This window comes from Astatotilapia calliptera, chromosome 14 (assembly GCF_900246225.1).
Source record: "Astatotilapia calliptera chromosome 14, fAstCal1.2, whole genome shotgun sequence".
Taxonomy (NCBI): Eukaryota; Metazoa; Chordata; class Actinopteri; order Cichliformes; family Cichlidae; genus Astatotilapia; species Astatotilapia calliptera.
The window spans coordinates 36,727,255-36,750,983 of NC_039315.1; the positions used below are offsets into that span (position 1 = coordinate 36,727,255).

The following is a 23,729-nucleotide window of genomic DNA, read 5'->3' on the forward strand; positions in this document are numbered from 1 at the left end:
GTCACTTGCGACATGCTTGACAGTGTTTGCATGTCTGCGCCTGTTTGCTTTTAGAGAACGACTGTGTGTTTCTGCATATCTGTGATGGACTTTCTCACAGTCTCCTCTGTTTGTTTTTGATTTCTCTCTCCTCTCCAGTTTCTTCTTCTCTGTTCGTGCAGTCATTCGCTGCAATGCTGTTCACTGTAATTCTTCACTAACCCCACCACCCCACCCTCCCCTCGCCCCGTCCTCCACCCCTCTCATTATGGTCCTGTGGGGTTCCGCAGTAGTTGAGACGTGGAGTCCTGGTGTGAGCGGGGTTGCGTTACTGAGCCCAAAACCAGTTGTCGATCACGTCTAGTCCCAAAGTAAATCAGGAGGGGCCGATGTCGGTCTTGCTCCGGCACAATTTCTCTTTGCTTTTTTGCTTTTTTCGGTTCTGAAACTGACTTTTTTATGGGGGGGGTTATCGAACGACCAAAGCACAGCTTCATATTCATGACAGGTCATCAGCTCCAACCTGAAGAATTAAGGTGAAGAGCATTTGTTAATGTTTTCTGATTTCTTCCCTCCCCTGTGTGTGCCCTGTTCCTGGTGTCCATTTGTTTTGGTTGTTTCGAGAGGATTTCTTTTGACGTCTCTTGTCTTGTTCTGGTTTTATGCATCCTGCACGGCCTGAGCGTGAGCCTCGCCCTCTCTACTGTCAGTTCCTCCTGTCTTCTGCTCTCCCGTTCATCTGGAGCATCGTCCCGAGCTCCGCTGTCTCTCTTGCCTCCTCTCTGAATGAACTGAACCGGCATCCTCTCAGCCTGTTTGTCCCACGGCACTGTTCCCGCTTCCCAAAACCATCCCCTTCCACTTTTGGTTTCCTTTGTTTTTCGAGCTCTCATATTTAACACGAGTCTAAAACTCTCCATCTCCTCATTTCTTAATATTGTGATGATGTATTTATGGTTGAGCTGAGGGACTAATGTCATAATATGTAAGGCTTAGCCTTTCACAGTAGGAGAGGAGTGTCGGGAAAAGAAAAGTGTCTCCGAGCACTGAAACCTCTCTGTCTTCTCGTTTTCCTTCTCTGGCTTAGACCACGGGGACATGATGGACACGCAGGGCTTTGGAGGCAGCCCGTCGTCATGGCAACAGGCTGAAGTCACCACTCACGAGTCCCTGTGCCAGTCCTGCTCCACCGCTGGCAGCAACCTGTCCTTTGACTACGCGTCTGGCTGTACCTGCATACACGACCCGTCAGATATTCACACGTATGCATCAAAGCAGAAGCTGCACTCGATTTGTTTAAGCTACCTGCAGCGTTGCATTAGCTTACAGGAGTTGTATAGACATTGTATAGATTTGAGAAAATCACATCTTGTAAATGTAAGAAAACATTGAATTTAACCAAAGTTTCTAATTCTATAGTTAAATATTGTTGTATTTAAGAGCCACGTGAAACCAGTACACATCAAGAGTAAAAGAGATGTTTAAATATTAAAATATTCTTGAAGCCTTTATTTATTTAGTGTTGATGTGATGCCACACTGAAGATATACACAGTGTACATGAGGTAGGACGAACGGGCCAAGAGCAGAGCTTTACTGTCTGTGGAAATAATCACAGAAAAGTACCAGCGATTTGAGACGGCCGTGGCTTCTTAGCTGTAACACAGTGAGAGATTGTACTGAACGGGGATCTTCACAGGTTATCTGTGCACTGAGAAACCACAGGCACGCACAGATCGATGAGACGGATCCATCTTCTGGAAACGTGTGACGATAACAAATGATTTCTTTTGTTTTCTCCAGTATTCCTCTGAAGATGCTCTGCCAGAACATGAAGCGGCAGATAGTCTCCAGAGCCTTCTATGGATGTAAGCACACTTTATTCTTGCGCTTTGTTTCCAGTGTGATCTGTGGCCAGAGCCTCGTATCGTATGTTCCACCTGGACTTTACTTTCAGTGAAATTACAGTGATCTTAAATGAACAGTTTCATATATTCAGTATGTTTGTGATGTAATGAAGAATTCATAAATACCGCCTGTAACAAATACGAGATTAGATTTAGTGTCACACATAATAAGTTGATTTATTGCAGCAGTGTGAGAACCTGCTGACCTGTGCGACCCTTTGAGTTACCTGAACTAATTCTGCGCTTGCTTTTTGTCCTTATGCACCATCTGCATCTCTTATGTAATAAATCTGATGTGGTTACATATTCTTTTACATATTTTTCTATATATTCTTCGAGGGTTTCGTTTGTTTCAGACCATCAATGTTACATTAGACAAAAAGTTTCAGTCACAGTTTTAAATGATTCATTAAGTTTTCAAACCTTTAAGGCCTCGTGTGAAGAGATGAGTGATTCGTCCACGGTGATGACGACTCATTGCCGGTTATTGCAAACACATGATTGTGCGGCACAATCAGTTCGTGGGTCTAACTCAGTTCACTTCTATTTATATAACACCAAATGAAAAACAGTTTGGATAACTTTTCCCTTAATGAATGAAATGATCATTTCAAAACTGCATTTTGTATTTACTCTGGTTATTAATGCCTAATCTTAAAACTTAGCTTGATGATATAAAACATGCACGTGTGGCAAATATGAAAAAAACGATGAAATCTGTTTCAAAGACTGATTGGAGCTAAACGTCGTCTCATCCTGACCCTACTGTTGTGCACATGTGCCCTTCAGGGCTGGCATACTGTCGACACCTGTCCACAGTGCGGACTCACCTGTCAGCTCTGGTCAACCACAACATCGTCCCCCCAGACAGACCCTGCGAGGCATCCGGGGGCCTCAGCAAAGAGGTGTGGAGCAAGTACCAGAAAGACTGCAAGGTGGGTGCAGCCATTAATCCTGCAGACCCTGCAACATAACGAGACTGCCCGTCCCTCCTCAGTCTGACACCCCCCACCTCTCACACACAATGGCAAATTTAAAACCCAGACACCACAGCAAATTGCCAAGTCATCATCTTGTCAGGGATATTGATCAGCACTGACAGACACAGTAAGTTACGGCTGTTTTGTGCTGTGCAGGCACTCTGTGAGTTGTATTTACAGTAATAGTGAGGTCATCTGATCCACACTGTGAGAAACGCTGCTTCAGAGAATAATGAGGAGCAAAGCAAAGGATGATGGAGAATTAGCACAGGACGTATCTGCTGTGCTGCATAAGAAACAACTGAGTTACTGCGTGGGAGGAGCTGCACTCATGCTTAACTAGCAGTTTATTTATCAGGGACAAGTACAGGAAAAAGTCCAGTTCATGTGCATATAGTTCCTGACACCAGCCCCTTGATTGGTTTAAAAAGTGCCCGCCATGAAGAAGAAGGTCCTAGGTTTGAATCCACCATGTGCCGGGGCTTTCTGTGCGGAGTTTGCATGTTCTGCATGGTCCACGCAGTTAGTGGGGTTAACGGGTGATTCTTGAGTGCCTGTGGGTGTGAATGTGAACGGAAGGAAATCGTGTCTCGTCAGGCGCAGTGGGCTGTACTTAAGTCAGATGCATAAAGCATGAAAAAGGCCAAGCTGAATAACTGTGTAAACTATCATAAAACCTTTGTTGCTCTTAGTTGCAGATTACTAATTCATGAAACTTCTTGCCTAGAATCTACATTTTGTTTAATCTGAGCGTTGGGCTCTGTGGAAACCCAGAACCTACTAATGCCTGTGGTGATTTGCACACAGGCTCGGTTTAATGCATCCTTCCCAAGGATACTTAGACATGCAGACTGGGTTAGTTTGGGATTCAACCGCTGACCCGGTCGACCTCCTGAGCGATGGAAAAAAATCCCTAATAATTCCTCCCACCGGGATCTCAGTAACACATTCCAGAGCTTCAAGCACGGTCTGCTTTATCTAACTCCCAGTGAACTTCAGAGGTGCAAATAACAAGTAATAGATAAGAAGCTAAAAAGCTATGAAGACAACAGGAAAGGATACAAACAGCTGGAACAATATGATGAACAGTCCTGTCGGCGCTGACTCTTTCCTGAATGCACCCCGTTACACATGACAGCTGTATGCAGTGACACCTTTCAGTGAACAATAGTGTGTTTGTGTCCTGAACAGACGTGAACACGACTACATCGACTCGCCCGCATTGTCCTGCTGGCCCGAACAGCTACTAGAGCATCAAACGCAGCTTAATCCTCAGCTAAAAACAGCCCAAGCAAATGCACTGGATGGCATTAAACTGTTAACAGCTGGAAATTGATTTTTAAATAAATTAATGAAATATTAAACTGTTCTGAAAGATTTTTACCAAACATGGTCGAGAAGCTATGAAGTCTGAGACGAGGACAAAAGGCTAACTATAATGATCCCAGCGATACCCTTTCATCACTGCAGCTGAAAGTCCTTCACTCCTGCGTGGACAGACGTGAGGCTCTTCTAAGCAAAAGTCTTTCACTTATTGGATTTAAGTTCAAATCCCATGTTAGCTCTGCTTAAGCCAGCTGCATGTGTGAAGCTGCATGTGTCTTCTGAGCAGAGCCAGGAGGAGGAGAAAGCTCTGAAACTGAGTAGTGCAGTTAGAGCGGTCTGAAGCTGGCGTTTGCAGACCCCAGTGTGTGACTGTGTCCGTGCTCGGTGTGAGATCCACCATTAAAACGCAGCAGTTTCAGAGCAGCGTGTTCCTGCACGGTGCTGTAAACCAGCATTATTACCTGTTGTGTTTGTAAAGCACAGAGTCAGTTATTAACACAAAGCCAAAGCTGAACTTCGTGAGCCTCGGTTTCCTCATCCTGCACTCATATATCATTCTACCTGCTGATGGAGCATATTAATTGAAAGTGGAGGATGGTGCACTGCTCCTGCTGTCTCCACTCTCTCCTTCGCTCTAATGAAAAGTTAATGAGTTTCAGTGAAATGAAGTCTCCGTGTGATACCATCGCAGCTATTAAAGCAGCCGCCGTAATCATTCATCAGCTCCAACAAAGTCATCATTACTAATTTACACTCTATTCATATCTGTGTCGTTTATCTTCCGCTCTAATCTACGTCTACTCCCGTACGGAGCTCCATCACTCTTTCACTCCTTCCATTATTGATGCACTTCCTCTTCCTCTCAGGCCTTTTCTTGTCTATTATGTTTCCTCTTTTTTGCCTACCTTCCTGACATTGTGTGTGTGTGTGTGTGTGTGTGTGTGTGTGTGTGTGTGTGTGTGTGTGTGTGTGTGTGTGTGTGCAGAACTACAAGGAGCTGGAGCTGCTCCGGCTGGTTTATTACGGTGGAGTGCAGCACGAAATCAGAAAGGAGGTGTGGCCTTTCCTTCTGGGACACTACAAGTTTGGCATGAGCAAAAAGGAGATGAGTAAGGTACAGTGCACGTGCACACACACACACACACACACACACACACTCTTTGAATTTGCCCTGAAGTTAGTAAAACCCTGTGTGAAGATCGATGCAAAGATCGGCGAGCGGTACCAGCAGGTGATGCGGGAGTGGAAGGCCTGCGAGGTGATCGTCAAGCAGCGGGAGAAGGAGATGCAGTCGGCCATCTTTGCCAAGCTCTCCTCGGGCAGCAGCATCGACAGCCACGTCCTGCGGCTCGTCCACAGAGACTCCACGCTCAGCAATGAGGTGAAGGGCTCAGAGCAATATAGCATCCACTCAGTGATACACTTTATTAAGTTGGGGGGTGAGAGTTTATTAAACGTTATTAAAAATCTGAATATCCGCTGTATGAGGTGAGCTTCATACAAGCAATATCCAAAGTCTTTGTTGGGTTGTCTGGGTGAGCTTTATATTATCCTCAGAACTTCATTTGGTATCAGCAGCATGCAGACGCTGCACCGTGAGCTCTGTTATTATCTGTTATATTTTCATTTCAGCCTGTGTTGTTTTGCATTAAGACGTCAAACTAAAACCTCCACGGATGGAGCAATAAAACATGTTAGTGGCTGAATTATAGACAGTGCACATCTCAGTGTTTCTGCATAAGATGAAATCAGTAAAAAAGAGATTAAACTGGCACAAACAGACTGAAGTATGATTAATGTTCACCTGGACAGTGAGTGCTGTGATGCTGTTTTGATGGTTTCTGTAAAGCAGTGTGAAGTAACAAACAAGCAAAATAAGTTTCACTCTACAAAAGTAGGCTGCAGACGTCTCGCACAAGCTGTTAGTCAAATAACAGCAGCAGTGTTTGACAGATGATCTGATAACAATGCTGCAAAACGCAGCAGCCGCACAAAGACGGCTGAAAGATCAGTCAGTGAGTCGATGTAGCAGAGGTGAGACAACGCAGCCGCGCCCCCACCTCAAAGAATCACATGCATAGTTAGGTTTATATGCATGCTCAGTCGTCCAGTCAGGAAATCCCAAAAGGCTGAATCTGCGTTGTCAGTGGGAGAAACCAGCCGACTGCAGGAACAGTGGGCTGTCATGTGATCATAGGTACTGTTCACAGAGAGTTGGGGAAGGGCTTCACTCACCTGACCTCGCAGCCCATCGTTCCCTCAGTGGTACTAGTTTCATTGTGCAAACGTCCTGTTTATGAGCGATGAAACATTTCTCCCACTGAGAACGTCCAGGTGAACAGAACCAACCTTTTGGGATTTACGTAATCACATTATATTGCATAAAGCACCTCGAGGCTTCTGTTGTTGTAATTTGGCACATCGTGCCTTCTGATTCCTCCGCCCCCTTTTCAGGTGTTCATGTCTGTAGATGAGCAGGATGCAGGAAGCCAGGAGACCCCCAGCGGAGAGGACAGCACTCCCACAATGACCAACCTGGTGCCCCCCGTGGCCCTCCCACAAGAAGAGCGTCCTCTGGTAGAATTCGATTCCCCCGACTCAGGGCTCCCCTCCTCTAGAAACTACTCTGTGACCTCTGCTCACTCCCAGATCCTGTCTAGTATCGATGACGGTCAGAGCACAGAGGAGGAGGGTGGGGGCGCGGAGGACGGCAGGACTCCCAGTGAGCTGGCGGGGTGCCGGGACTCTCTGACAGAAGACAGGCTGTGCAGTCAGCTGGACAAACTGGTGACCAGTGGAGCAGCTGCTGAGGGGACGTCACCATCGCTCTCTTCCTATACAGTACGTACAGTGTGTGCATACATTATGTCCGTTTATGGGGCTTGTTTTTTGCATTGATGCCACATGATCAGAACAAAGTGCTTGGAGAGTGACACCACCCTACAGTCTGTGTTTGATGGACACACTGTGCAGTAACACTGAGCAGATTCCACACAGCAGAAAACTATTTTTCATTTTGCAGATCGAGTTGTTGGACACGGTCGCCCTCAACCTCCACAGAATAGACAAAGATGTCCAGCGCTGCGATCGCAACTACTATTATTTCACCACGAGCAACCTGGAGAAACTCCGCAACATCATGTGCAGGTAGAGAAAGACCTGAAGACGGAAGAAGATCCTCCTGTTGTTTTATGACGATGATTCAAATCACTGAGTGAAAAAATGAAACTGCAATGTGAAGCTTTCCAGCAGAAAGACAAACCTGTTTTACTTGACGTGTCACGTGATGCTGGGTTTGAAATGACCAGAGTCAGGTAGTCGCATAAAAGCAGAACAGGTTGGTTTCTTTTGCTGTAAACAAAATCAAATCCACTTCCTGTAAATAGTTTCAGTCAGCCTTCACTAACAGCTGCTACTGTTGAATATCAAAGAAATGCATCTGTATCGCTCCGTGGTTTCACTGGTGTGGCATCGCAGGCACTGGGTAAGGTCTCTGTTAGTAAGAAGTAGAGCTGGGCGATATGAGATTTTTTCATATCACGATATGTTTTTTTCATTTCAGGCGATAACGATATCTATCACGATATCAGCCAAATAACTATATTTGTAAGATTTAAATGTGCCGTTGCTCACAAGTAAAATGTGAAATAATCAGCAGCTTGTTTTTATTTAAATATTTATTTCCCATAATAAGTTCAACAGGGTAGATGTACTTAAGGAACATGAGACTTTTTCAGATAAATAAAGGCAAATATTGCAAACTACACAAAAGGCAGCCGCTAAAGCGTTTAAGTTTCAAAATAGAACAAACGAAACAGACTAAACTGTCAATTCCACTTAGAAACAAAATATTAATTCTAAAAATAAATCTTAGTTTGTTTTACAGAAGAACAGACAAAACTGACTAACTTTTGTCAATATCAAATAAACTGAGAACTAAAAGGAAATTCTCAATCTCTCCTTGTTGTAGAGCTGAGCTTTTCAAACAGTTTTAACAGTTACTTTAGTCTGACAAAAGCTGAATGACGAATCAGCGCTTCCAGTCAGAGACTGAGGCTACGTCCACACGTACACGGGTATTTTTGAAAACGGAGATTTTCCGTTTTCGTTTTAAAAAATAATCCCGTCCACACATAAAGGCAGAAATGAAGGAAAACGCTGCTATGAACACGCCAAAGCAGCAGGTGGCGCTAGATTCCTAACCGTGCAGAAATGTTGGCCAATCAGAAGTCTAGAAGCCTCGGTGGGAAAAAGTAAACAAAGCTGGGGCATAGAAGCAGAACCGAGTCGTATGTGTGGACGGACAGTAACTGTGTGTATATGTAAGCATTTAAACACTGCAGAGAGTAGAATTAACAGTATTGTAGAAATTCATTTCACCGAAACAATAACGTGGCGCACAGTGTGACGCATGCACCAGTTTATTGTATTTCCAGACTTGCTTTCGGCACAATTTACAGTGCACGCTACTCTGTTTTTTGTCAGACTTGAAATAGCCGAAATACCTTCACACTACGGAGCTTCTATGGCTCTTCCGTTCGACAATCTCTCCGGCGTTGGAACCATCATCTGTTTTCTCTTCGGTCACGCTCGGTTGATTTTTCTAGTCGGCACACTCATTTCCTCCATTACCCGCTGGCTGCTTCCCAAACAAACACGTGCAGCTTGGCACTTGTGCTGTACGTAACAAGTCACGCGACGTGACGCTGCGGCTGTGATTGGTTCGGCTCTGCGCTACTTAATTTGGATTGGCTGACCTTTTTTTTTTTTTTTTTTTTTTTTGAGGACAAGAGCGGCGAGGTCTATCGCGATAGCTTAATTTCTCTATCGAGTAAAAGTTATATCGCGATACATATCGTTATCGTTCTATCGCCCAGCTCTAGTAAGAAGGCTGTAAAACTGATCCAGGGTCAGGTGCGATGAAGGGTTCTCATAAACACATCTGTTCTTGCTTCCTGGTGATGCTCTGCCTGTCCGCAGCTTTCACACGTCCCAGTGACAGACAGCTCAGTACTAACCCGTGTTTGATACCCAAGTCTGCTTTATGGACCTCAGTGCTAAATGGCATCATGCAGCCAGGGCTATGTAAGACAGGCCTTTAAGGTGGAATTAATTAAGCCGTTATTTAAAAAGCCATCAATTATAGACCTCAAAAATTCTTGTGAGTAGTTGTAAAACAGCTGATCATCTGCAGAGGAGCTGCTTATTTGTCAGACTGGGTAGGAAGATAGTAAAGCAGTGAGCTGACTGCAGATCTGCAGAGCTGTAGATCTGAGACGTAATCTGAGGGTTTGGCTACTCTCTTCACTTTTTGCTGAATACTGTATGTACAGGAGTATTAGATGATGATTAGATGATTACTAGGGCTGCAACGATGCACAAAATTCACGGTTCGATATTTTTTCGATACAAAAAAAATGTTCATACCTTTTTAATTTGTCATTTATTAAAATTATAAATATATATTTTAACTCAAAAGTACAGCTTTTAAATTTAATGTTGCTGAAACAACAAAGTAATAAAATAATAAATCTATCTGATGGAGGAATCCCTCATCTTTGGAAAAGAGAGTTTATTACAGAGAAATGTCTCTTTCCAAAATAAAAGCTCTACTATCCGCTTCTTCTGGGCTATATTCTCAGCAGCATATTAAACATATCAGGTCCCATAAGGAGAATCCTGTGCTAACGGCTGTCTAAATGACTCGGCTAAAGTTTGTAGCATGCTGCTTGTTGTTTTTGTCTGCTTCCACTTGTCTTTGCACGAGGATGATGTCGGAGTAAATGTGCAGTCATATTCGTTGTGTTCCCACTAGTGCTGTCAGCGTTAATCTCGTTGAAATGACGTTAACGCCACAACACGGCAAATCTCCGTTAACGAGCTACCGCGGATCGCCCCGTGCATGGGGCTAGACAGCCAACACGTTAACGAGCTAACTGCGCTAACACACTAGCTCCCACCCATGTAATTGAGCATTGCGTGGCACATCCAACATACTGTTTTACTTTAGTCCATGACGCGCTTACCTTCAGGGTCATACGTCACATGAAAACCAAAATAGTTCCAAACGCCAGATCTGAATGAGGGTGGGGGAGGTTCAATTTGCAATGTTGCAAGGAGAGCTTAACTTCTGTCTCGCTAGCTTGCCCTGCGCTCAGTGAATCTGCGTTCGACTACTCCGCCTAGGCTGCACTGTCGAACGCAGATTCACTGAGCGCTCAACACAGACAGCATCGTCAGAAGGAAAGTTGATAAAATAAATTAAAACTGTTGTATTGTTCGATACATATGCGTACCGAACCGAAAGCACTGTATCGTTGCACCCCTAATGATTACTTGTGCAGTGATGAGTAGGTGCAGAAGATGGAAGCGAGTATTTTACAGAGTGAGAAGAAGCAGGTTTTATCTCCAGCCTGTTTGTGTTATTTCCAGTTTCTAGCGTTTTATTTGTGGAGAACGAATCACCAACATTCACAACAGCTACCGATGTGTGTGCTCTCTCTTTAGTCTGTCTCTCTTTGCCTCTCTCTTCCTGGCAGCTATGTGTGGGAGCATTTAGAGATGGGCTACGTTCAGGGCATGTGTGACCTCCTCGCTCCGCTCATGGTCATCCTGGATGATGGTGAGAGAAATGAACTGAATTACTGTGAGCTCACAGATCAAAGCCCTGCCTAACAATGAGAAGCTAAAAAGCATTTGTCCGTTTAGCCAGTAAACACATGTGCAGCAGCAGCAGAACGCTTGCTTTCCTTTCTGCGACAGTATTTATTCCAGAACAAATATTCAATAAATGATCATTAACTGTGTGTGTGTCAGAGTGCCTGGCGTACAGCTGTTTCACTCAGCTGATGAAGAGGATGAGTCAGAACTTCCCTAATGGTGGAGCCATGGACTCGCACTTTGCCAACATGAGGTCACTGATCCAGGTGATGGATGATATTCATAGAGTGAGTATCAGAGAGCGAGAGACGCTCCAGCTAACAGCTGCTGCTGTTCTGTGTGATGGCAGATCCTGGACTCGGAGCTGTTCGAGCTGATGCAGCAGAACGGCGATTACACTCACTTCTACTTCTGTTACCGGTGGTTCCTGTTGGACTTCAAGAGAGGTGAACACGCCATCCTCCTCTCACGTGACGTTTCTGTTTTCCGAGCGCAGACAAAGTGTGCATGTTGAGAAGCGCTCTTTAGAAATGCAGATTACGGGAATGTGCTGTGTGCAGAGCTGCTGTACGACGACGTGTTTGCGGTGTGGGAGGTGATCTGGGTGGCTCCCAGGATTTCCTCGCAGCACTTTGTCCTCTTCCTGGCCTTGGCGCTGGTCACAGTTTACCGTGAGATCATCGTGGACAACAACATGGACTTCACCGACATCATTAAATTCTTTAATGGTAGGACGCACATTCATACCAGTGCTCTGAGGTCTGAACAGTGAGTAGAAAGCTTCAGTGTCAGTGGGTCCGCATGTAGAATCTGCAGCGTGGCCGTTAGCGCTGCCATGTTCTCCCTGTACCTGTGTGGGTTTCTTAGATAATCTGGCTTCCTCACAAACACATACATAGTTCAAACTCATTTCAGGGCTCATCAGTTAGCTGCTGAAATCTACAAACTGTGCTGTATTTCCATATTGGTAGCGGTCTCTCTAACAGCCTGTCTGATCCACAGAAATGGCTGAGCGGCACGATGTCCAGCATATCCTGAAGGTAGCACGTGAGCTGGTGCACAAAGTCCAGTCTCTGATGGACAACAAGTAACTGTGATGAAGAAGGCAGAAAGAGGAATGGGAGGATGCGGAGGGAGAGTGTCTGACCCTGCTGGAAACTAGAGCACTTCCTGCCTCCACTTACCCAGGCCACAGCCGGGTGGTCGAGGCGTCCCTTTTCTCCAGGTGAAGGCCCCGGGAATGGGGCGGCTGTTGGAGCTCGGCCCGATCTGTTTACATTGCCCTTCACGTGGAATGCCCATGGTACCTGTTCGGACATGTGGATTTGTCTGCATGCTTGTGAGTTTGATCACACTGTGAACGCATTCTTGAGTTTCCCCAGTCCGACAGAGTTTGCGTGCGTGCATGAAACACACACACACACACACACACACACACTGTCACAACTCGGTTTTCTAAAGTCGCACTCTTTTCCTCGACTCTGAGACAGAACATGTTGGATGGCTGTCAGGAAAGTTGAGGCTCTCAGTGTTTGTGTTTGTCCATGCAGTGCCATCTGTGGCCACTAGAGTGCAGGATGTACACACAGCAGAAGACTTAGCCACGAAGACGTTTTCATTAGTGACCAAATGGACTGTGCCAACGACCTTTTCATGAGTGTTTTCTACAAGCATTTGTGTTTTTACCCCCTCTTTTCTTTTTGTCCACAAAGTCATTATGACACAAATGTTGCCTTTTTCAGTAACAGCCCAAGGTACTTACTTGCACTTTGTTGTGAGCGGGTCCTTCGCGGTCCCTGTGAAGGCCACGCCACAGTCTGTGGGGGCCGGAGGAGCCTGCGAGAGGCCAGACCATTTAGGAACTCAGGATGAATTGCAGCCAGCTTTTCTGAACATGTCAGTCAGTGTTTGAAGCATGTTTACTCCCAGAGCACAACAGGAAACGCAAGCACACGAGCCTTCCTCCTTATCCTCGCAATTTTAAAAGGGCCACAGCTACGTTTGAGAGCTGCACCTCAACTTATCTCGATCAGTTTCACCTTGAGTTTAAATAGTTTTTAGCTCTTTTTGTGGCTGCTCATCAATTTCAGAGAGCCAAAGGTTTCCGGCACAACGTCACCTACATCCAAGGTGAGCAGGAGAAAGGTGGTGAAGAATCCAGCGACACTTGAAACACTAGGAAACGACTTTACGTGTCGGGGTCATTACAAAATACCAAACATGCTATTTCTGGCTTCGCTGAGCCTACAAAGACTGAGTTTTCAAAAGCAGACTAAGAAGACAAACTGATCTAATTAGGATTAGTTGAATTACAATTTAAAAACTGATTTATCTAGCAGTGTTTGGATATTTTTATGAAAAGAATGAAAATCACTTCCTTGAAGGAAACCTCAAACAGCTGGCTGTAGTTTAGCAGACGTCACAATAAGATCATAGACTCGAGTTAGTGTTGTAGTGCTGTTTGTTCATAACTTACAGCTTTTTCCAGCTGTTTAAAAACAGTATTTAACAGTTAGTCACAAACATGTACCTTTCTTGGTTCCCCGTCCCCGAGACTTAAAAGGAAGTTCTTGTCTGATTGTTGGGATCTCTCGCTAATCTCAAAGGGTCTTTGCCTTGCTATTAAATCACACTGAGACAACAAGTAGTTGAGCTAATTTTGTGATATACTTCCTGGAGTATAATTATTTCAGATAATCTTTGATTAACATTTAAATTTGTATGATCCTTAACTATCACACAACAGAGCTGAACTATAGTGTGAAAGCTCCAATAACCAGCTACAAGTAAATCCATTTAACTTCATAGAAAACGTCCGTTTCAGATCGATCTGTGTTGAAATGTTGACATTTGGTGAAGCTGCAGGAAATAGAAGCACACATTATTAGGCATTCCCTGGGAAAAAACAAACCAGATGGAGTATATGGGATAGAACGCGAGACACGAGGATGCAGGATGTGGTCAGTGCTTGTTTGACTTTTCGCAGCAAAGAATATTCTCGGGAAACATAGACCATCCTTTCAGTAATTTCCTTTGAAACATGCACGCTGACCTGAAGGCACCACGAAGACTGTTCAACTGTCCAGAGAAGTGGTTGCAATTGTCCCTGTGAAGCCGAAGTCCAGCCTCTGAGACTCGGACTGGGTTTGTCTTTACAGTCCCAGGTTTAGAGAAAAAACAACAGAAATCTGAAAGAAGCTGCTTTTAATGTCATCACTAGTGTTCAGTGGATCAGTATTACAGTGTGTTGGTGTTGGCTTCAGAGTAACAGCACATTCACGTTTGTATCTGAAGGGAGTCGGATGCTTTTTTGACACCCTCCCTGCTCTCCCTTCTTCTCAGTGTGACCCTTTATCGCTCCTTAAACCGTCCATCGCGACCGCGTACGATCGGTCGTCCGACACGGACCTGCACCTGTGATTCAAGTGCCAAGAGTCTTCCCCGATCCTAACGTGTACTGTAGTCATCCTGCTCTCCGATTGCTAGTTTGATCCCAGGAACAGGCCGTGGCATTGGATGGACCTCGCTACGGCCCCTCCTCCCCGCCGCCGCGGAGGCTCGGAGGAGGAATCGGGTCCGTGCTTTTTCTTCCGATCAGGACGTTGTGTACCAAAGCCTTGAAACAGCCCCCTCTGTGGCATGATGACAACGTGCAATTTCATACTGCATCTTGAAGACTGACTGTTTACTATTTGTGTAAAATATTTTTGGAAATGGTGTTCTTGAATTCTTTCACTACTGTGCAATTTCTGTCATTTGAGAAACCCATCAAAGTCTATACTGCTGTACATATGAACCAAAAGCCCAATATTTCTATGAAGACAGACACAACATATATACAAAAACACATATAACTTATTTTGAGATCTATTTTTATGTTGGTTTTAGCAGCACTAGCCAGAGGTGTGTACTGTGCAGAAATGCAGAATGTGTGCAGACCATGTTACAGATTGACTGTTAAGTGTTCTCTCTTAATGTTGTGCACTGACTTTGAGATTTCAAATTTCTATTTATGTAGGGAGCCAACGATTGCATTGCTGAATATGTATTGGTAAGGGTGTATCATTTGCCTTGAATGTAATGTATTATTAAATAAGAAGTTGTTCATGACCCGCCTGCTCTCCTTCCTTTATGCTTTTCTTGCTAACGTGTGGACACTTTTAATAACGTCTACACTGCCTTAAGGTTAAAAACACCTTTTGCTCTGCAAAAAATACACCGTGACCGCCTCACCACGAGGGGGCAGCATTTTATTCTCGTTTCCCATCCTTGAAAAGAAATAAAGTGGGCTGCCATCCAGCAGTTAAGTTTTCTAGTAGCTTTAATAGTTCAGAGAGTCAAACACAATAAATGTATTTTGTCAGGAACACAAAACATTAGCTGTTGGTAAGATTACACGATGAAGCTGATATATTTAACTGGATTGCAAACAAAGGCTCTGTGTGTAAAAGTTACTCACTAGCTGTCAGGAGATTGCAGTCAACCTGTTTTCTCACCCCTCCAAACTCGAGCGCATAATCCTAGCTACGGTGGCCACTGTAGGACAAAACAATTCTGGCTGCTGTTCATCTGTAACGGACGCAGGTTGAGCTCCTGTTGAGCTCAACTATCAAGATCATTATGGCTGTATCCCAATTCAGGGTCTGCAGCCTTAAAGGCCGCATTTTAAGGCCGATTGACACGACGAAGGCTGTCCCAATTTGAAGGCTGCTCAAAATGCGGCCTTCAAATGTGTCCTTCATTTCCCTGAATTTGAAGGATGTGGCGGTGTAGACTTCGTGACCCAACATATCCCAGAATGCATAGTGCGGCGGTGGGTGTGGATAATTTTGCCGAAAAAAACGGTGGAAGCGGAGCGGCCGAAGAGTAAACTTTTAAAAGTAAGTACTGAATATTATTATCAGATTCATCAGAGGGAAAACATGATTTTAAGAATCAGAAAGAGTTTTATTGCCAAATGTTGAGCAGGTTTACAACATTAGGAAAATGCTGCGGTACTTAGTGCAAACATGCTGTCAGACTGTAAATAAACATAAAAATAAGAATTAGATATATAGTAGATAGATATATACATATATACATGAGTGCAGGTGGTGATCAGTGCAAACATGGAATGATGCAGTGACACAGCGTAGGGTCATGTGTTAGTGGCGGGGACAGTCATATGGTTATTGTTCATGAGTCCAACAGCAGAGGGGAAGAAACTTCTTATGGCGAGAGGTTCTGGTGCGAATGGACCGGAGCCTCCTGCCTGAGGGGAGCAGGTCAAACAGACTGTGTCCAGGGTGAGAAGGGTCAGCTGAGATCCGAGCTGCACGCCCCAGTGTCCTGGAGGTGTACAGGTCCTGCAGAGATGGGAGTCTGCAGCCAATCACCTTCTCAGCAGCAGTGGCAGTCCTAGCCTGTTTGGCGCCCTGAGCGAACACACCTTAATATTAAAATCTGTAACATGATGTATTGTTTGGAGTTTAGTCTGTTACTGTTGCTATTTTTACCATTTCTTCTTGGAGCAACTGTAACGCACATAATTTCCTTAGAGATTAATAAAGTTTTCTGATTCTGATAGTTTCAGGATGAGCTGCCATTATCCAATCACACATCTGCTTACCTGCATCTTTTGCTCGTTTCTGCTTGTTTTTTCTCTTTTTTTCTAAACTGAGCACCTGATGGCTTTGAACTTTTCTTGTCCATCTTCCACTGGTTTGAATTTTGCACTCCAGTATGAACAATCATCCCCCAACCCGAGGATCGCCACAACATGATCTAACACACCTACACCTTAGTTCAAGATTCACTTTGTCTAAGGTGTATTTCTGGGATTTCACACAACCCAGGATTCAAATCATGAATCCATAATGGGCTTGGATTTACAACATTATGAATGAAATGTGCTCTATCTGGAAGCAGCTGGCCCCTCCCCTTTCGACGGGTTGTGTGTGAGACTTTAAATCATCAAATTATAAATTTTAAATTGTTATTGATCCTTTACCCCTGGTCCTTAAAGTGTATATTTATTTTCTTACTCTTCTTATATTTGTTTTTTGTTTACTTGCACTGCTGTAGCTGGAGCCTCGTCGTCTCGTCTCTCTATATGCTGGGCTGTAAGTAGCGGAGATGACAATAAAGTTTACTTTGACTTCAGCAGCGCGCAGGCGCACCGAGGGCTCTCGCGCTCACTTTTCACGTACAGAATTTCGAAAAAACATCGGTGCAAATTATAAGTCTGTATCATGATGTCTGGTGTTTTTGTGTTTGTTGGGTTTTTTTTAATTGTTTTATTTTGCGAGCTGGTTATTAGACGCTGCTCCAGCCAGCCAGAGAATCCCCCGCCCCCGCCTCCCTGAGCAGCAGGCGCACCTCGCAAACGGAGGGCGCCCTTACTCCCAGCAAATGGGCGATAGAAAACCGATCGGTGCCTATGACATTCCCGATATGCGCTGGCTGACGTCGGGGCAGCACGAGTACGAGCAATTTTTATTTTTTATTTTTTTTGCCGATGCCCGTGAATCCGCCCCGGGCAACCGCCCGTGTCAGAAACTGCTACTGCTCAGCAGAGCGCAGTGGCGTGTCTAGAAAGTTTTTGTTGGGGGGGCCAGGTAGGGGCACAGATTTGGAGAAGGGTGGCAGATGTAATTGGCAGATAATGTTTAAAAAAAAAATTCTACCAACCATTAACCATAATTCAATAATCCTATAAACCTAATAACCGAATGAGCTTTTAACTCTTATTAGAATGAGATTTTAACCACTACGGTGCAAAGTTTTTAGATACTGCGTTGATAAAGTACAAGAGATACAATCAGTGCTTTGTCAGTGTTTAGTCAGCAGTCAAGGACAGCAATATTTGCATAGTATTTTTACTGACATATAGTGCACATATGTTTTGGGCAAAAACATTTTTGAATATTAAAATACGAACATTTGTAACAAACAATTGACAAATTAGCCAATGCAAAACTTTATCTGCCTGTTAAAAAAAGAAGATAATCTTCTCACAAACTGGTGTTTGATTTTGAAACAGGAAAAAAGTGGAGAAACAACTGAAAAGACGAACATTTGAATAAAACCTGAAAGCAAGTAAATACTTTCTATGCTGCCTTATGGTAAACTTTGGTAATATTGATAAAGAACAACACTGGCTGATGATGAAATACAGTCAGCTGGCATGGTGACACTGCCAGTATTAACCTGCAGGGCTGGACTGGGACAGAAAATTGGGCATTTTGACTACAGACCGGCCCACCAGGTAGTAAAGCCATAAAGACTTTGAATGAAAACAAACGCTGTTGTGACAGTCCCATATGGAAAAGAAATAGTAAAAACTTATATGACTTAACTCATGAAAGTGGCCACTTTCATGAGTAAATCATATAGGCTTACATGATTTACTCATGAAAGTGGCCACTTTCTCATTACTTTCATATATTGTTTTAGTAAGTATCCAAAACATACAAGTTTCATTATATAATTTTTCAAGGGATCTTATATCTGCTTTTACTCTTGTATGCTTTTCATACAAGTTTCACACAAGACAGATACAAACTTTATAAGATTTATATATATCTTTTCCATATGTACACTGTCTTGTTGGTATATGTATGATTTCTATACATTTTACGTCAGATAAAAACTTTGGTTGTAAGATTTAGATAATTATTTAATAAAAGTGAGATATTTTAAATGAGAATAAGAAAGAAAAGTATTTCTTTGTGCCCCCCTTTCCCTGTTAATGCCCTACATGGACCCCTGGCAACACTTTGCTAGACCCGCCCCTGCACAGTTACCAGCTGTCAGCGACATAAAAAAGGATCCTGGTGTTATTTGTCTCTCAGAAACAGTTCATAACTTCCCTTCAGCTCATTCATGTCACCTAAAAGGTAAACCTGTTTCTCCATCACCTGTTCAGCTCTGATGATCCAGTAAGAACATCTCCTGGTTTCATCTTCATGTTTCCCCCTCACCACATAACCAAACCATCCTGACCAGCAGGTTTACAGCTGTGGCTCCAGCAAACATCAGCTGATACTAGAAATTAATATTAAATAAATTCTAAAAACAGCTGATCAAGCTTTAACGTGCTGCTGTTGTTTAGCGCGACATCCGCTGGTTTCCTCTTTCTGGCACAAAGTGGGCGATAAACAAACAAGAGAGAAAAGCCGATCAGCTGATCATTGATCAGTTTCATGATTGAAGTAGAAACAGGAGAGGGAGGGGGGAGAATGAGAGAAGAATCAGCTGTGCAGCGTAACGACAGAATAACTCCAGCTTTGTGTCTTTTTTTCATTATAGCTAAAGTCCGGGACAAACTGCGTCTCTTCTCAGCTCAACACCAAACGTGTAATATTTTCTCTGAATGAGGGACCATTCCATTTTTTAAGGAGCCGTTGGCAACTCTACTAACCTTATGAATAAAATAAAGTTCACTATCAGTAACATCATAGCAGAGGTGTGGACTCGAGTCACATGACTTGGACTCGAGTCAGACTTGAGTCATTAATTTTATGACTTTAGACTTGACTTGAAAAAATGTTCTAAGACTTGTGACTTGACTTGGACTTTTACACCAATGACCTGGGACTTGAATTGGACTTGAACCGGTTTACTTGAAAAGACTTGATATTTCACCCCAAATATAAAATTTAACATGCATATTATATAGAGATTGAAAATGTGACGTCATTCAGGGGTAAACCGCAAAGGATTCTGGGAACTCGTGGCAAGAGGTACTAGCGCACGCAGGCTTTCAATTGAAATCAGTTACACAGCGATAAAAAGAAACACAAAAATGTCAAGAAGCCGTTGTATTATTAACTGCAATAGCCGGTCGCATGACAGCCACGGGAAGCCGACGGGTAAAGAGATCGGTTGTTATCGGATTACGTCGTTGAAGAGAAATTGTTCGAGCCATGTTTCCGAAGTAACAAAGAGGCGACTGGATTGCAGCCATTCAAAGACCAAATATAACGTCCCAGAACACTCCAGCTCACAGGTTAGTCTGCTCCAAGCATTTACACAAAGGTCAGTCTGCTGTTGTAGTTAATGCGTCATTTTCTTAACATAATTGGTGATATAGGTTACAAGCAAGTCTGGCGCTGAACAGAAATTGTCGCGCTATGCTCCTTTATTTATTGTGCATAAATAGTGAATTGTCCTGACACAATATTGTGTTTCGCTTCTGTTATTATGGTACACTGACAAAAACATATACTTTTATTCACAGGATAAAACAGGTTTTTTGTATCACTAATTGCCCAGTACGATTACAGCATACAATATTATTGTCACTGCTACATTTCTGTGATGCTACCAGAAATTATTTCCACTACTAATTAATTACCGTTGAGCTCAAAGGTCCTATTAATAAACGGTTAAGGAATGTGTATTTATGACGACGATTTGTGAGACTGGTAAACTTATGATACGTACGATGGTCTTTCGTTCTACACGGTGCATTTCAAGGTCCTGCACCCATCCGTCGGTAAACTGTACCTGGGCTTGTTGCAGTGACCTGAAGTTACTAAACTTCATGAGTGTGTGTGCACTCACTCCAAGAACCGTGTAATTATAAATATGCATATAAATATGCTAAGATGAGATAGCTGACTTCATCTAACTAGCAAATGTTGTCCAGGCTACGTTGGTGATACAGTTTTTTTTAATGTGTATGATATTTTTGTCATGCGATTTTAAAGCCGGTCCTACAACCGCATCCAAGAATAACATGCAGCTTATCTCAGAACTGTCGGTGAAAATTATTCTTGGAGCTAAGTTTAATTGAGCTGCATTTTAAAGAGGTGCAATTTCACAATTTGTGTATATTTTCTAAGTTCACTATTTTGTCATGTGTTGAGAAAAACACAGCTTTTAAAATTACATGGTCTAATATTTACATTTAGCATAACTGCAACATTATTTTTTCGTTTTTGTTTTTTTTTAAAGACTCGAAAGGACTTGAAATTCAAAGTTTCAGACTTGTGACTTGACTCGGACTTTTACACCAGTGACTTGAGACTCGACTCTGACTTGCCTGACATTACTTGAGACTTGACTTGAGACTTGAGGATAAAGACTTGAGACTTACTTGAGACTTGCAAAACAATGACTTGGTCCCACCTCTGCATCATAGCACCACCCAGCTGTATAAAAACTCCGTCAAGCTGGCTAGAACGCAGTACGAGTTATTGCAACTGACAGTAAAAAGTCAGCAACATGAAAATAAACTCCACCTAAACTTGGTTCATATCTGACCCAGATAGACTGCAGGTCATAACTTCTTACCTGAAGTTCAGTTCACCTGACACTCGGACCGGCGGCTGCCTCGGGGCTCTCCTCCTGCCTCCCCTTCCCTCATACACCTGCTGCCTCTGTGGAAGCCCCGCCATAGCCACCACCAAACAACTGAGTTATTTTTACACATCGGCCTGCATCTGGCCGATCCACCACCTCTCATTGTTCATGCCATTACAAAAAAAATAAAAAATAAGTCACTGGGGATATGTCCGGTATGCCCGATGGCCAGTCCAGCGATGTTAACCTGCAACCAAATCTGCAGCTCCATACAGCAATGTTACGACTTAGATTATATCTTATAACGCATAACTCTTATGTTAGCTGCCCTCAGTAGCATACTGTCTGATATATTCCACGGCTGCAATAATTCTTTAAGTGTTATTTTTTCCTTGGTATTCTAATTTCACCGAAGTTTACTAAACTCAAACTTAATATTACTTACCGGGACATTTATTCTGTCCTCATTTTCTTTCACCGAAAAATTGTTTCCTGCAGTGCGTCTTTCGTGCTTGGCTCTCCTACCTTTGCTAACGTGATGCACATAGCGCAGAAGCCGATGCTGCATTCAGTTACACTCGGATATCTGAGCGTCACCGTGAAAACATAATCGGACATTTGATATTTGATTGAATTTTATTGTTTTGCCTTTGGGGTGGCACCTGGGGTGGCCAGTCTGGTTGGGGGGGTGGCCTGTGCCCCCCCAGGCCACCCCGCTGGACACGCCACTGGCAGAGCGCACAACACGCTGCAGTCTCTGTTTGTCCCTGATAGTGGCTCCAGCGTACCACACGGTGATGGAGGAGGTGAGGATGGACTCGATGATTGCAGTGTAGAATTGCATCATCGTCCGTGTTGGCAGGTTGAATTTCTTCAGCTGCCTCAGGAAGTACATCCTCTGCTGGGCTTTCTTGATGACGGAGGTGATGGTGGGCTCCCACTTCAGGTCCTGGGTGATGGTGGTACCCAGGAAGCGGAACGAGTCCACAGAGGTGATGGGGGTGTCAGTCAGGATGATGGGGGGGAGTGGAGCTGTGTGCTTCCTGAAGTCCACAATAATCTCCACTGTCTTCTGGGCATTCAGCACCAGGTTGTTGTGGCTGCACCAGGACACCAGACGTCAGGAAGTCAGTGATCCACCGGCAGATGGGATCAGGCACATTCATCTGGGAAAGCTTGTCTCGGAGATGGTCTGGAAGGATGGTGTTGAAGGCAGAGCTGAAGTCCACAAACAGGATCCTGGCGTAGGTTCCTGGGGAGTCCAGATGCTGCAGGATGAAGTGTAGGGCCATGTTGATGGCGTCATCTACAGACCTGTTGGCTCTATATGCAAACTGCAGGGGGTCCAGGAGGGGAGCCGTGAGGGTCCTGAGATGGGAGAGAACTAGGCGCTCAAATGACTTCATGACCACAGATGTCAGAGCCACGGGTCTGTAGTCATTTAGTCCAGTGATCCTAGGTTTCTTGGGGACAGGGATTATGGTGGAGGACTTGAAGCAGGCAGGCACATGGCATGCCTGCAGTGAGGAGTTGAAAATGCCAGAAAACACTGGGGCCAGCTCGTTTGCACAGTGTCTGAGGGTGGCAGGAGACACACCGTCTGGGCCGGGAGCTTTTCGAGCATTCAGACTCTTAAACTGCTTCCTCACATCTGCTTCATGAATATGAAGAGTTGTGGTGGGAGGAGGTGGTGTGAAATCCTCTTTTGTGTGGGGTGAGGAGGGGGGTGTTGTAGGTGAACAGTTTGAAGGTGGTGATGGCTCTATGGAGGGGGGAGAGGTGGGGGAATGAGTGTCCAAAGTGTCTCTATTGTTGGGGTCGTTGGAGGTGTGAAGGCTGCCTGATGGCTCGTCTAAACGGCAGTAGAAGTCGTTAAGGGTGTTGGCCAAGAGCAAGTCATCAGTGGAGTGGGGGGTTTTAGGCTTGTAGTTTGTAATATTCCTAAAAACCTTTCCACACAGAGGCCGAGTCATTCTCTGAGATCTGCTGCTGCATCTTCTCAGAGTGCTGATGTTTAGCAATGTCCACTTCTTTAGAGAACCTGTACTTGGCCTCTCTGTCCCTGTCTCCGCCTTTCTCTTTTCAGCCACAGCTTTTTGAGTTTAGGAGTAAGCCACCTGTTGTTTAGTGTCAGAGCTGCTGGCAATAACTGCGATAACATCAGGAAAAAATGAGGATGTTTATACACACGTGTTAGAGAAGACGGTGAGAAAGAAATGAAAGTATTGGTCACATGTGGTTTGACTCTTTCAAAGTAAAATTACTTTACAAGGTTCACTACGTATGTCGCCAATCTCTGGCCACATACATAAAACACGTTTGGGTGGACGCGACCCATTTTGGCACCAGCAGCTTCCACATTTTTTCTATCAAACCCCCCAATATTTCTGTACCTTCAACAGCTTTTATTTAGGAGAAAGGGTTATCTGTCGGTGATCCCAACACTGAGTCAAATACTTTAAAAGCACTCTTTGACACACTTGTACTTTTTTTTAAACAAGCAATGATATTTTAATTTGAAAGCTTTACTCATTTCAGATACAACATCTGCTCCAGCTCAAATGATGTGGTAATAAAGGCGCGGTGTGCAA

At 44.0% G+C, this 23,729-nt stretch overlaps 1 protein-coding gene across 4 annotated transcripts in view; it reads left to right on the top strand.

Annotated features, from left to right (window-relative positions):
- The window catches only part of sgsm2 (small G protein signaling modulator 2), a 104,613-nt gene extending 89,652 nt beyond the window's left edge, over positions 1-14,961 (top strand). For 3 of the 4 annotated variants that reach the window (XM_026193762.1, XM_026193761.1, XM_026193763.1), the window contains 12 exons: positions 1,067-1,241; positions 1,782-1,846; positions 2,675-2,820; positions 5,177-5,305; positions 5,390-5,572; positions 6,646-7,032; positions 7,214-7,338; positions 10,731-10,813; positions 11,008-11,117; positions 11,201-11,297; positions 11,412-11,579; positions 11,854-14,961. In XM_026193762.1, coding sequence (XP_026049547.1) covers positions 1,067-1,241; positions 1,782-1,846; positions 2,675-2,820; positions 5,177-5,305; positions 5,390-5,572; positions 6,646-7,032; positions 7,214-7,338; positions 10,731-10,813; positions 11,008-11,117; positions 11,201-11,297; positions 11,412-11,579; positions 11,854-11,942 — 1,757 coding nt within the window. In that variant the 3' untranslated portion in view covers positions 11,943-14,961. The remainder of the gene's footprint in view (positions 1-1,066; positions 1,242-1,781; positions 1,847-2,674; positions 2,821-5,176; positions 5,306-5,389; positions 5,573-6,645; positions 7,033-7,213; positions 7,339-10,730; positions 10,814-11,007; positions 11,118-11,200; positions 11,298-11,411; positions 11,580-11,853) is intronic. The other variant, XR_003274547.1, reaches the window with a different exon arrangement.
- The last annotated feature ends 8,768 nt before the right edge of the window (positions 14,962-23,729 follow it).